The 14,928-nt window shown below is 38.1% G+C and overlaps 1 protein-coding gene across 3 annotated transcripts in view; it reads left to right on the top strand.

Annotated features, from left to right (window-relative positions):
- Positions 1–6,822: 6,822 nt before the first annotated feature.
- Positions 6,823–14,928, top strand: part of LOC135469687 (scavenger receptor class F member 2-like) — a 125,965-nt gene continuing 117,859 nt past the window's right edge. The window contains exons 1-4 of one of the 3 annotated variants that reach the window (XM_064748245.1): positions 6,823–6,894; positions 9,901–10,133; positions 13,565–13,714; positions 14,248–14,397. In XM_064748245.1, coding sequence (XP_064604315.1) covers positions 10,022–10,133; positions 13,565–13,714; positions 14,248–14,397 — 412 coding nt within the window. In that variant the 5' untranslated portion in view covers positions 6,823–6,894; positions 9,901–10,021. Of the gene's footprint in view, positions 6,895–9,609; positions 10,134–13,564; positions 13,715–14,247; positions 14,398–14,928 lie in introns of those variants that run through there. The other 2 variants (XM_064748248.1, XM_064748244.1) reach the window with 2 other exon arrangements.

A 14,928-nucleotide genomic window follows, 5' to 3' on the forward strand; every position in this document is an offset into this window, starting at 1 on the left:
AGAGGAATTCTAATGAAGATAAGTGGTATCAAGCTATGCATCAATACGCCAATCTGTAATGAAACACAGAAATACATTTTCATGTTTTCTAAGAAAACTTGTGGAATATCGAGCGAATCAAAAAACGAAGCGATGTAAAATTTTCAATGCAAATGATCAACATCATAAAGCGGTTTTATCATCTGTGGAACAGAGATGTTTATCACGCGTTTCAATGTTACACATATGTCTTTTTTCCAGTGCTTTATTATATAAGGATTTGTTTATTTGCCGTACATATTTCTCTATAGTTTTTGTATGTAGTGGTAAACCCGTGTTCCTGTGCATGTATTTACTACCATTGCACAAATGTCTCGTTAAACATAAACACATTGTTTAAACAAAACCGTATGGCATTGTCAATGTATTCACCGATTGTTAATTCACTTCGCTAATTAATTTGATTTAAAGGGAGCTTTCTCTTGGCACAAACTTGTGTTCTGTTAATCTGTAGTGTTGCTGAATCAAAACAAAAGAAACTAGCCAAATGGCTGATTGAATCATGTCAGTTGTCATTCAGACGAGTTAAATGGGTAATGTTGTCCGGTGGATTTAGCCAGTCCTCTTTTTTGCCGAGTGACAATCAAATGAGGAAGACTTCATCACGACGCAGACCTGGGTTTAGACTTACTAATTACTCGGCAGTGTCAGTTGGAACTAAAGACCACATATACACATTCTCAAAAATTCTCGGCTAATTTAGTTTTCTGTTGGATGTAACACATCATATCAGATACTTATACAGTACAGAAAATATAAGAACAAATTACATAGAGCGCACACTGCAACACGCCTTCGTGAATAGGGGCATCTGCTGGAAACCAGCCTATTCCTGAATGTTTCTTGAGAACTGCTTACTCTCATCTACCCACCAAGCTTAAAATCATCCTAAAGTCATATTATTTTTTATAAAGGGCAAGCAGGTGAGTATTAAGAAAATAAGTAATCTAGCATGTGCCATTGTCCATCAAGTGTAAAATAGAATTCCAACCTTGCCTTCTTCAAAAATATCAAAATATTAAACAACGATGCTTTTGCGCATGACATGTCAATACAACTTGAACAGCAGATCTCCAAAGAGGTCTTGCGATTATCATTTATGGAGACCAGTTTGGGACGGAGTTGCCAGATTTGCTTACATTAAAATAACATCTGTGACATAATTAATTTATTTATTTATTCAATCGGTGTTTTACGCCGTACTCAAGAATATTTCACCTATACGACGGCGGCCAGCATTATGTCACTCTGTGACATAATAAAAAAAGCAGTCACAGTTATTCATCAGTGAGCCATCTCAAATTATCTTGAAGAGGAGGAGAGTTTTGAAACCAGTAACGCGGACATAGACTATAGCTGAGACACCAGAAGATACACACAGTATCTGTAGCATCAAAACGGCGCAATGGTTTGGAAGTTAGCACTCCAAGTCACTGATAAGAAATCTCATCATTTTAACCTGCTGCCATTTTGTTTTGGTCCATGTACATGGTGGATTCAGCTACTGTTTATTTTGTAAGTTGTTCTCCAGTGCTGTATTACCAGAAAGAAGATGATTTAGACTAGTTTGTTTTACAGTAGATGCACAACAATGGGTTTAGGACAAACTCCATCTAGTAACAGACCCAGTCTTCACTGCTGTCTTCGCGCATCATCTACATTGTTTTTCATTACAGAAATTCTTGACATGCAACTCTAAATTCCTTCTGCTGAATAATCCTGTACTACAAAATATAACATATGTTTCATATATATATTTTATATTACACCACAACTTGTAAATAATTTCAAATACGGCAGTGTCAGAAACAGGGCTTAGAGTGAAGTTGATAGGAGATTAGGTATCTGGTGTCACTTTGCCCCAAGACATCCCAGAGCATGCCACTCACTTTCTGACGTCACCCATGTCAGTGATGTATTGCCGTCGAAACTGTGCTTGTGCAGTTCAACGTTATTACATAGAAAAAAATGATCTAACTTCATTTTCTTTGTAAGAATATGAATTTTTAACATATCGATGTGTAGAGCTGGTGCTGTAAAGTAAAACTTACTAAACGCAATTTACAGAGTGTGACTGATTTACAGCCAGCTGAATATAGGCGACTCGCTGAAAGAAACAGACTATTGTGTATGCCATCTGTCCTATGGGGGTGAATAAACCTATTCTCCTACCCCTCCCAAGTAGTCTTACTTGTCCTCACTGTAAAAATATTTGAGAGTAAAACCTAAACTGTACTCACATTTAATGCTGATTGTGTAGTAATATAAAGTGTGGAAAATTAAAAGTACAGTGCCGTCTTGTGTGTTTTCACAGCTATAATAGTGCTGTAAAAGCCCAAACATCAGTCATTGATGTGATGAACTGTTAAGTGTGGCATACATAATTACCAGTATTACAAAGTAAGAGGTAAGGTGAGTGTATGTAATTCGATGGCAAAACCCATGCTGTATATGTACACCAGGTATTTGTATAGAGAACTGTTTGCAGAGTACTGTGGTATACGATATAGAAAAATGGTGCGCATACATATAAAGAGATCATTAAAAAAACCCAGGCGAGGACCTGTCCCACACGGCAACCTCAGTCGGGCTATTGTGTCACGCCTGAGACAGCTTATTCATGTGTAGAGCTCGTGTTGTAACGTACAACTGACTAAAGGCAATTAACAGAGTATACCAGAGCATGCCACTCGGTTTTGAATAATTCTGACGTCACCCATGTCAGTGATGTATTGCCGTCGAAAATGTGCTTGTCCAGTTTAACGTTATTACTTAGAAAAAAAAATGATCTAACTTCATTTTCTTTGTAATGATGTGAATTTTTAACATATCGATGTGTAGAGCTCGTACTGTAACGTACAACTGACTAAAGGCAATTAACAGAGTATGACTGATTTACAGCCAGCTGAATATAGGCGACTCGCTGAAAGAAACAGACTATTCTGTATGCCTCAAACTGCACTCACATTTAATGCCCATTGTGTAGTAACATAAAGTGTGGAGAATTAAAAGTACAGTGCCGTCTTGTGTGTTTGTTTCTTTGACGAACTTGTTCGTCAAAGCCGTTTGACGGCTTGTCTTTGACGAACTGTTCACTCCGCTATGTTAATTTCAACTCTTACTACTTAAGATCATATTATATAGTCACATTTTTTAGTGATTTTTGGTGATATTCAGTGTGCCGACAACTCAAGGTTCTGCTGGCTTGTCCGGTCGTACATGCGAATGGTTGCCAACAGCCCTGTGGAGGTCGTTTCCCCAGTCACTTCTGGATTTTCTTCCACTATAATTCTGGCCGCCGTAGTATAAGCAAAAAAAATATGAGTATAGCGTAAAACATAAATAAATTAGGTGTGCCGAATAATTAAATTCATAAAATAGAACATTTGCGAGAACCAATCAATTGGATCTGTTCCACAATCATCACATTTAACATTAAAAACGTATGACTTGAAACAGACCTTACTGAACAACTAAGAATGCATATAATGTAGGACATTAGGACGAAACCATGCAAGTAGAAGCAGATGTTAAAAAGACGTAAAGTATGGTGTAGGCGAATGAATGAAATCAGTATTCAAATCGTGTATTATTCTAGTATGTAAGTTGACGATAATAAAATATGTATCTCGGTTGCGCTTTGATTGCAACTCTTCATGCATTGTATACCAAACGTGGCGATCTAATTCAACGCGATGGATATATAGTCTAAGGACCGTATATCTTTAAACATGATAATCTTTAAACTTTGCTACACCCCACATGGGAGAATTACACATAAAAAAGATTTAAATTCAATAGAAATAATGCACTTCTCAATCTGTATTATTATTTATTTTACAACTCATGGTAACAGGCTGCAGTTTTAGGTGTTATGTCTGTGTTAAGATTAAGATATATGATTTCTATGCCTATTGTCCCATAACTAAGTGCCTTATCCACCCACTAACTTAAATGGGCCAAATCAACATTTACATAAAGATGTAATAAAATCTAACCTAACGAACATGTATTCTAAAAGTTAATTATGGGGTGTCTATTAATTTCAGTTTTTGGCCAGCTGTGTGGCAACTGCTTAAGTCAGTGTAATGAGGAAACCGGAGAATGTTCCGGAAAGTGTGCTCTTGGCTGGGATGGTCCTACTTGTTCCAGACGTTAGTATCACAATACAAACATTTGAATTTATACATGATGTGTTAGCATCCATATACATGTACATGTTGTTACATATTTAGGTAAATTTTTATCTGTCAGCTGTTTTCATTATATATTAGACAACCTACAGTGGTAAAGCAAAGTAAAAAATTATATTAATTTTTTACTGATTGATTAATGTTTTACGCCGTACTCAAGAATATTTCAAATTCCGTCAAAATTATGGTTGGAAGAAAAGAGACAGGAGCCAGTAGACAATGTGATTAGAAAACAGTAAAAGCATGTTCAAATTTCACTTTTAAAGGTTTTTAAGTGATATAGGTTTATATCTGGCATAATGTAAAGGCGAAAAGGTATATATATTTCAATGTACTAGGAGTATTATCAACTGCGTGTAAGCGTTAAACTTAACAAAATCAAAACTTCTAATTGCAGCTTCAGTAGTGGCCCATAAAATCAGCATTTGCTCATTGCAGCAACTTGCGGATGGTCGTGGGTTTCCCCGGGCTTGGTTTCCACCCAACATAATGCTGGCCGCCGTTGTATCAACGAAATATCCTTGAGTACAGGGTAAACCAAAAAATCAAATGAATAAATAAATCATTCAGTCCGCAGATACATGACCTTGACGCGTACATCTTTGGCTAATGTGTCTAAGGCCTAATGAGTAGCCTGGCAATGTGCGTTAGCTTCCTTGTTCTTCAAAATTGGCTATTATTTAAGTAGAGTATGGATGGATGAGGGTTTAATTTGAAGTAAAATCTAGTTTACTTTTATTCTTGTTTAACAATGAAGAAACGATCCGCTCCATTTCTGATGCATTTCTAAGCATTAATAACTAAAGGACGTTTGTTGTATGTGTGCACAAAAATGTTCGCCATTTAACAATTAACATGGAAAAGGATGCTGCTCTGACAGCATCATTTATAAAATACGTCAAACTTTACTCAGCAACATGTAACCATGATATCTAACACCATGTTGATGCTAATACTGTGCTTCCGATGGCAGGAATGTGGCATTTAACCAAAGCACGACACAGTCTTCGGATTATAGCAATAACGGGTTCAGCTTCACCTCCGACTCGCCGTTGATGGTAGGACTGGACATAAGATTTTCACGACACCATATACATGTACTTTTACCGAAATCCACATCCCGCGTTCTGGACGGTGGCCCTGGATGCACAGTACAATATCTATAGGTTCAGGATATATAACAGGAATGATTTTTGGCTGCAACGGTCCGTGTAAGTTAACTTTTTAATGTCCTTAAAGAAGTTGATCTGGTCGAGAGTCCATGCATCTTATCTTCCTGTAATGAATCTCCAGTAAGGTTGCAAGCTCAGATTTAGCCTTTGTTGTTCCATGTTGTGGTTTTAAAGCAGGTGGTTGTCAATTACCTGCCAAGCTTCGCTGGTTTTCCCAGGCTTTTTTCGAGGAATGAGTTCTTAATATCGAAACCAGTCATATGCGGTTTAACACTATGAATTAAAAAATGCGTTCTAATTTCATCCCCATGGCTAGAGCATTGAACCCCAAAATATCCATGTTTGAGCTTCCAGGTGTAGAATATAAGGCGACTGTTGAAAGAATTGAACTATATTTCAAACAAATTCTGTTGTTTTTGATTCAGGTGGTCAACATCTTAACGGCTTCTCTCTGTCCGTTGGAAACTCCTCCCAGAATTACAAAGTCTGTTACCAGGACACCACCACAGCCGAAAAAGGTCCCGGGGATATTATCGGACGCACTTTGTAACGTCAGTGGTCCTGTGTTTGGGGACACTGTAAATATCTCGATATACAAACCACTTAGTCTGTGTGAAGTACAGATTTTGGTAAGTTTCTTAGACAACGAATTACACATCTACATAAATTAATAGTGTGAGAACGATTCCATGCTTATGAGATCACAAAAGCACACAAACAACTGGCTTTCACAAACCCAGCGGATGGTTAAGTCTGCCGAACCGACGACTTGAGATTTCTCATGATGTTGTATATCGCCGGTCACCGGGAAGTTATATACGTGTCCACGTCACAGATGCCGCCCGCGGTGGACCGGTGGCGATAATGTATTTATTGGTTGTAGACCGCTGGCGACAATGTATTTATTGGCTGTTGGTTTGCAGGCGATAATGTGTTTATTGCGGTGGGCCACTGGCAATTTTGCATTACCTATGAGCTACAGGTTAAGAAAAGAAACATAACGTATTTCATGGGTAAATATAGCGTTTTGTTATGCCAAAAGCTTCTACTGAAAATGGCTGGAGTGAAAAAAAACATCAGCAAGATGTCTAAAGGAAATCTCGGATCAGCAATGAGTTAGAGTAAAGAAAAGAGTGGAACTAAATATGTGTTAGATGCATTTGACTTATAAAAGGTATTGCAATCGTCTTCTGATTGACGTGAGAACATAAAAATGATTTCACAGTCATTTTTTCATTTGACTTTAGGAATTTCTGTGTTCCTACACGTGTGTTAAGGTCCTATCAAAAGAATTCGTAATGTGTAGGCCTGTTATGTAAGTTGGTTCATTGTGTATGTATGTATCAGTATGTGCCCCCGGGACGTATGGACCATACTGTGGGAGGAGATGTGGGAACTGTGCTAAGGGACCGTCTGTATGTAACACAACATCCGGGCACTGTCCACAGGGAACACCCAGGTGGGATACTCTGGTCTGAAATGTGACACAGGTAATTTTTTAATTTTATCGCCAGTTATAAACAAATGCTACATGTTCTTTTAAATTTCTGTAAAGCAATTTAGCAAAGTATGAGTGACATATTATAATCGCTTCCTATGAAATTCACCATTGAAGAATATACTCCTCTCCATTTCTTGTTTATCATATAAGGATGTTTAAATCCGGCAGGAACAATGACAGTTATGTCATCCAAAGATCAAGGTAATACATTACTTTTTACCATACTTCAACTTCTTCTACATAATTTTGGTGTTCTTTAGTTCCCACACATGTAGGATATCCTCAAAACGATTTGTCGGATGCTATGCTATGGTAGTTTTAGTTAATGAGAACACATGTGTTTTATGTTGAGGACAATCACATCACATACATTTTATATAAACAGTATTTTCATTTTAAATACTGTATAAAAGTACATGTACTCAGCCTGTGATGACCGCTTCGGTGGCCTAATAGGTTAAAGCGTTTGCTTTGAAGTCGGGAGACACAGGATCAAAACTAAATCAAGTTATATCAAACACTTTAAAAATGGATCTTGGGACTCTTGTCCCTCAGCACCGTTGGGTTGGAGGAGGGACAAACGACTGGTTGGACCAGTGTAAGTTATAGTGTGACTGGGGTCCGGTACCTGTGGCATGATACTGATCAGTGGCGGTCTCATTTTGGCGGCATCGATTAGCCCGGCCACATGATATATTATATGTACATGTGCACAAAGGTAATGACTTTTCGTTGTCATATGTCTAAAAATTGTTAAGTACATGTACGACGTTTAGCACCAAACATACAAACACATTGTAACCCTTGGACACACGAATCAGATTGTGAGATGAAATGGTGGAAATTGCTCTAAAGTGACGGAGTCTGTGATGTTGTAGTCGGTTATTGCCCTGACCGGATACCAAGATGCATGCCGGGATACTTTAAGATGACAGGTGACACGTTTGGTTTTAATCATGGTGACATGCGATACTATACATTTAGTGAACGATAAATTAAATGATTACAGTTTAGAACAAGAACACCGGCAATATGATAGTCACAGCGTTGATAGAATATTTGAGAACCGAGAAATTGTGCTCTCTTCGAGGTGATAATAATAACATTCAAAAGAGATCAACAATTTTACAGCCATTTGTTAAGTCTTTCAATTAAAGCACTTTAAATAGTCAATACCTCTAATGTACTGGAAATATACCTAATGGTAAAGGCTAATTCTCTTAAAATACTAATTTGTAGGATCGCTGCTATCACCAGCATGCAGCCAGCACAATGGACTAAGGAATCCGGATGTAGAACTGCATGTCGAAGGGTATCAGCAAAGTCCACATTGTTCAGTAGGATATGTTTCATGTGGCATCAGGCATTTTGATTCATCTTAATTTCATCTTGATACTACACCCATTTTGACCTAAATTTTCAGGCTGCATATATATTCTTACTTCAGCAATTTTGTCTCTCTCCTTGTTGTTCTTATATATTTGAATTTTGTGAATTTACCTCACGGCAAACAGAAATTGACAAAATACCAGGGCCCGTATTCATAAAGATATTTAAACATGTCTTGGTGCTAAAAATTTTTTTAAACCCACTAAAGAAGTCTTAAATTGATAGAAAAAACTTAAGTGCCATTCATAAAAAAAACGTAAGTGTTAAGAAATTCTTAAATTCTAAGTGTGCCCATGACCACTTTTATCTTTTTGTTAAATTCTGAAGTAGTTTTTAACCAACAAACACATGGGGGCCGTTCTACTAAATTGTTCGAACGAATATAATGACAGAGAACTCTTAGATAGGTTTCGTCTGGATGCTGCACAGGAATTTGGCACATCGAATCACTAGTTAGAGTTAACGTTGTTAGTGGATCGAATAGAAACTGTGCATTTAACCCAATGCAAAAAGTGTTGATTACTCTTCGTTTTTTGACAACTAGGAAATGCAGCTATGCAATGGTGATAACACTGGAGTCTCACAGCCGACTGTATCTAGGGCTATCACAGCTACCGTTCGAAGTCTGTTTTCATTTCATTTGTTTTCCACTGACAGCTCCACTGCGTCTATTGATGGGACACACGTACAAATCACTGTTCCTCACACATATGAAAACGAATTTGTTAATCTGCACCATTACCACAGTATTAACGTTCAACTTGTTGTCGATGCGAAGTACAACATTCTGGACATTGTCTGAAAATGGTAAGGGTCTACACATGACGCTATAATTCTGCCACACTCATTCACATTCATCTCATCGGAGATAGTGGGTACCCATCTAAACGCTGGCTTCTTACCCATTTCCTCAGGCTACAACCCGGCCCTCAAACAAATTATAAGAGGTATATCATTAAAATATCTCCCAACTGACCTTTCTACCGCGAACATAGAGTTGTTTACCTTGATATCCATTATCGGCGCATTTGCTTTTCTATACGTGGTAAATGATCGGAATCTTTTCGTGGAAAAAAACATATATCCTCATTTATAAACATATGAGTTTCTATAAAGAGAAAAAAAAACTGAAATATAAACTTTGTAGGAGTTCATCGTAAAGTTCAAACATTTGAGCTAATTCATCCAATTTTCCCCTGCAGTATTTCAGCTATACCTATATACTTCAAAAAGGCTGATGGGGAGGCACAAAAGCAATCAATATTGCCGTTTTAATGATGAGATCTTTGAGTAAAATAAATTTAACTGGCCATAAGGTTTTAATAAACCACAACACGTTAATGACATCCCATATTTCTGAATATATTCGGTTAGGAGGCCGGACATTGAAAATGGTCATCATAGATTTTATTTCTAAACGATGTTCCAGATGTGTGTCATTTACAAACCTACATAAGATCTCCTGGCACTGGATCTGTTTGTTGCCTATTGCAAAAATCCCACCCATCTGGACACATAGGTGTTGTATTGTTTATGAGTTCATGGCTTCCAGGAAAATGCAGGATGATATCGGCCGCGTGTGTTGAAATATTCTGGTTTTTAACAGATCTCCTGACAATCTGGGTGCTAAGAAGTTCAGTTTCCCCTGAAGAGGGTGCAAGGCTGTGCTGTGGGAAAAAGTCAGTAGATCCGTCCTTTGTGGAGAAAACAATGGTACTGCTGTCAGTATGCACAGCAGGGGAGAAAACCAGGTTTTTATAAGCCAGGCATGGGGTGTGAGGAGGCCGTTCTCCGCGTCTTCCCTATTCTTTTGTAGACACGCTGGGATGAGGATGAAAGGTGAAAATGGGTATAAATAAATGTTACACCAAGACACTGTAAAAGCATTTACATGAACAGCATGCATATTTGTCCAACTTTAGCATTTAGACGACATACAAACAAATCGATCTCTGGCTTCCCAAACCTCATCACAATTTTCAAATAGACACCTGTGTGTAACGCCCACTCTGTGCGATCATAGAAATTTCTATTCTTAAAGCCTGTCGTTTGATGAGTCTTTTCAGGTATGCTTTTAGATGTATTGATAGACCGAGATCCAATGTTTCTTGAAATACACCAGTTCCACATTTGTACACCAGATCATTAACCAGGATTGACCTTGTTCCTCTCATGCGATTGACATGACCTCACCGCATTAGTATAATCCACGAGCGACTGGATATGAATATATTTGTCAGACTTAGTACAAGTACGAAGCGCCAAATAGCTCCACTGTAACTCCAAATAACTTATATTTTAAGTTATAAGTTTTCTGCACAAGCACCACGAAGTAGAGTGGAATCTTCCCAACTTACTGTTTTTGAGGCTGATTTGCGAAATAAGTGAAGTTTCTGACAATACAGTTCCTCAGCCCACTAGCAGAGCTCCGTTTTTATTTATCCATTAATTTTTGATTAAAGCATCATAATCACCCCACTGTCTTCGAGGGCATTTATATTAGTTCCTTTTTAAGCTTCTGTTCTGTGGCGTATTTGACCCCAGAACAAAAAGAAACCATCGTACCGATTAGAGATGCTAACTGTGGAATTTTGGTTCCTTCATGAGTGAGTAATGAAGGGGATCTATCTACCAAAATATCTGCCTCTCTCTTTATTATTGTAACTTCCATTTTTACCGTATTATTATGAAAACCTAGATGGTTTATTTGTAAGCTTAGTTCTAAGCAAGGTTTTTCACTAGTGATAGTAAATTCTAGAGAATGAAACAACAAGTTGTTTTCAAATTTTGCCATAGCATCACAAAACAGCTACCCAAAATATGCTGTCATGTATATTTATAGGTTATTGGATTGTATGGCCCTGTATGGACGAATCCATACAAGACCATACAATCCAATAACCTATTTATTATACATGCACTTGTCAAAAACGTAAGTAAATAAACTCGAACGCTAAACAAATTGGGTAAAACCGTGCTAATTATTTTATATCGCGTAACAATAGCCGGTTACGGATGAATATGGAATACTGAATGGAGCACTTTCATTGGCTGACAGAAAACTGGGTCAGGCGCACATGGCCGAAGCGGTATTTTACAAACAGAAGTGTAAAGAAAAGGAATGCAGACGTTTTAGTGAAAATTAAAAGTGCAGTTATTGAAAACTGCGCCACCGAACAGACTAGTGTAATCTTTACAGGATGAGGACTAAAGAGAAGTAGAGTTTGCTGACACAATTAGCTGATTATCCTTGCTATTCTTTGCGGAAGTTGATGGCATCGGTGTCGTGAAAACTTCATTTGTGTGCACTTGAAGTGACCGGCCAGGGGGTGGAAGCGCGGGAGATGGTTGACTGAAGGCGCGATTGCCCTGAAGTAAACTCGACATTTGCTTCTGCTTTACGTGTTCTAATTTAGAATCATACCCCTGGATGCTAGCAAGGGATTTGTGTCCGGTGACCTGCATAATTTTATGTGGAGCGACGCCAGATTTTACAAGGGTTTGGACGGTTGTTTTTCGGACCGAGTGATTAGTTTTCCGGCCTTTCAGTCAAGCAGCCTCGGCTGCCCTCTTCATTAGCTTTCCCAAACGATGCTCTCCCATTGGAGTGGAGTAATACCACACAGCTGCATTAGGTTTGAGGCGACATTCGGGAACTGGTGTGAGGTAGAATGGGCTTCTAAAATGTTGTCCAGGTCTGGGTCATCAAATGGATCAAGTAGCATGCAAATTTCAGCGTCGGTGAGATCAAATGGGTCAGAATCTGATTGATCGGCAGCCATGCTTGTTGTGTCGTCTGCTTGTTGACAAACAAAAGGTAGTCCGTACGTGTGACGTCACAGTTACAACTGTCCAATATATAAAAAGTATTGGGCAGTTGTGTGTATTATATAATACAGTAGGCGCTGAACACTTAGGTGTATAATAAAACCAGATATGACATTCTGTTGTCTACATGTGTGTTGAGATTGTATTAAAAATTATCCTGATGTAAGGGCCTATTTTATTAGTTGTTGATTGTGTATGTATAAAGTATGTGCCCCCCGGACGTATAGACCAGACTGTTAGAAGAGATGTGGGACCTTTTCTATTTGACAGGAACAATGGTCAGTTATGTTGGCCAAAGCTCGAGTCATAACTAAACAGAATATTACCATAACAAAAAAACTTTACGTTAAAACTACTTTAACGTCTTGTACATTGTGTTGGTGGTCTTCATTTCCCACACATGTCGGATGTTCTCAAAACCATCTTTTCGGATGTATGATATGGTACTTTAATTCATGAGAGTACAGATGTTTATCGTTTTAAAAGACAGTCACATGAAGTGCATTTTATCAGTCTGTATTGTATTTTCAATATTATATGAAATATACATGCATATCAGCCAAAAAAACTAAGCGCCATATCAACCCATTAATTTAAATGGGTCAAATCAACACTTACAATGCATGATGAGCTACCGAAATCTAACCTGACATGTTTGGTAAAGGTTGATTCTGGGTGATTCCGAATTTCAGTTTTGGGGCAGCTGTGTGGAAAGGACAACATTGTGGCTGATGTCCTATCTAGAGCTTCAATGCCATTTATGTTGTTTTGTATATTATTGTCAGTTGTATTATTTGTCTAGTTTGTTCAAAAATACGTATTGAACTTATTTAAGTGTCTGCGCATTTCTTTTTTGGATCATGTGTGACGTCTATCGCCGATCTGAGAGTTGTTTTTCATCTTTACTCTCAGGTAGCGTTACCTTTACAAACCTCAAAACTACAGGTGAAACGATGAACAAGTGTTTTGGGCTTATTTCATTTTAGCCTTATGCTAAAAACGAAACAAAACTGTTTATTTATATGCACATACTTGTACAAAGCACCTCCTAGAGATTCCTGTAAGATTCCCATCTAAAAACCTTCCTGGAATTTGGATATGGCTATAGGTTTAGTGTGATAATTTGGAAACCCAGCGACAGGGGGCAATTGGCTACAGGACAATACACGCACACCCCTGCTTTACTCTCCTAGTTGCTTGTTGCATAGCAGAAGGCAGTACTCTCTAAAACGACGCAATAACATGTGTACACAATAACATGTGTATCTGTGAGACATATTTTAGGTAACGTTGAAAATTATAAAATTTTAGTATTGGTAGTAGGTTACACAAATTATGTGAAGTACGTTTAACAAAATTATGTATATGTTCCGCGCACATATACAGCATCACTTTTAAATAACCCTTTAATATCTATACATGTATTCTTCTTTGTGTAAAAGTGTGTACCAGTGGGACATATGGACCAGACTGCAAGAAGAGATGCGGGAACTGTACTGCGGGATCGCTTGTCTGTAACACAACATCCGGGCACTGTCCACAGACATTATCCATTTGCATACCTGGATTCTCACCTCCGACATGTGAAACAAGTTAGTTTCATTTTATTTGATCGCCAGTTACAAACAAATGCTTTGTTCTGCGTTCTCTGGCATTGTTTCCAGCAGAAACAGTGGACAGTTGTGTCGGTCGTAGCCCGCAGTAACACAGGAAAATGGGCTACTTTTCTAAAACATTTCAAGTTCTTGTATATACTGTTGGTGTTCTTCATTTCGCTTGGAAATGTTGAATGTTTCCATCATTTTTTCTCACTTATGTCATATGGTGATCTTATTTTGTGAAACCACAGGCTGTAAGTGGGAAGGTCTTCCAGCAACCTGCGGATGGTCGTGGGTTTCCCCCGGGATGTGCCCGGCACCACCACCATAATGCTCGCCGCCGTCGTATAAATGAAACATTCCTGAGTACGGCGTAAAACACCAATCAAATAAATAAATAAATAAATGAAATCACAGGTTTTTATCTTCTTAAGCGACAGTTAAATATTGTACAATTTAAGTAAGCCTCCTTTGTATTTAAAGATATGAAATTTACTTTAGACTGGGATGTTTCGTATTTCCTTCAGATTGTAACCCTGGGACATATGGATCAGATTGTAAGAGAAAATGTGGTCATTGCTCAGAGGGGGAGTCTGTATGTGACGTTACGATCGGTCATTGCCCTGACCGAAAGCCCAGATGCTCACCTGGATACTCCGGTGTGGCATGTGACACAGGTCGGTATCATCATTGTCACATGTTCATCCCTTGCACTACTATACATTAAGCGGATGGTAGATGAAACGATAACAAATTAGAACGTAAAAACCGACAATGTGATAGCCACAACGTGGTGAGAACATTTTAGAAACAAACAAGGTGTGTTTGTCGTCGAGATGAGAATAATAATATTTAAAATTAAACGAGAAATTAGACAGAAAAGACCAACAATTTTACAGCCATTTGGTAATTCTATCAGTCAGAATAATACAATGAAACACTTTTAAATATTCTATATTTTTAATATTCTAGAAATACGCATTATGGTACAGGCTATTGCTCTTCAAATACAAAATGGCAGGATCGCTGGTATCACCTGCATGCAGCCAACTCAATGGACTAGGAAAGGATTAGGGTGTAGAACTGCATGTGAAAGAATATCAGCAGAATCCACATAGTCCAAAAAAATATGTGTGATGTCGCATCCGGCATTTGGTTCACCTTGATTTCGTCTTGATACTACACCCACCTTGACATACATTTTCAGG

The sequence above is a fragment of the Liolophura sinensis genome, chromosome 7 (genome assembly GCF_032854445.1).
Source record: "Liolophura sinensis isolate JHLJ2023 chromosome 7, CUHK_Ljap_v2, whole genome shotgun sequence".
In the NCBI taxonomy this organism is placed as follows: Eukaryota; Metazoa; Mollusca; class Polyplacophora; order Chitonida; family Chitonidae; genus Liolophura; species Liolophura sinensis.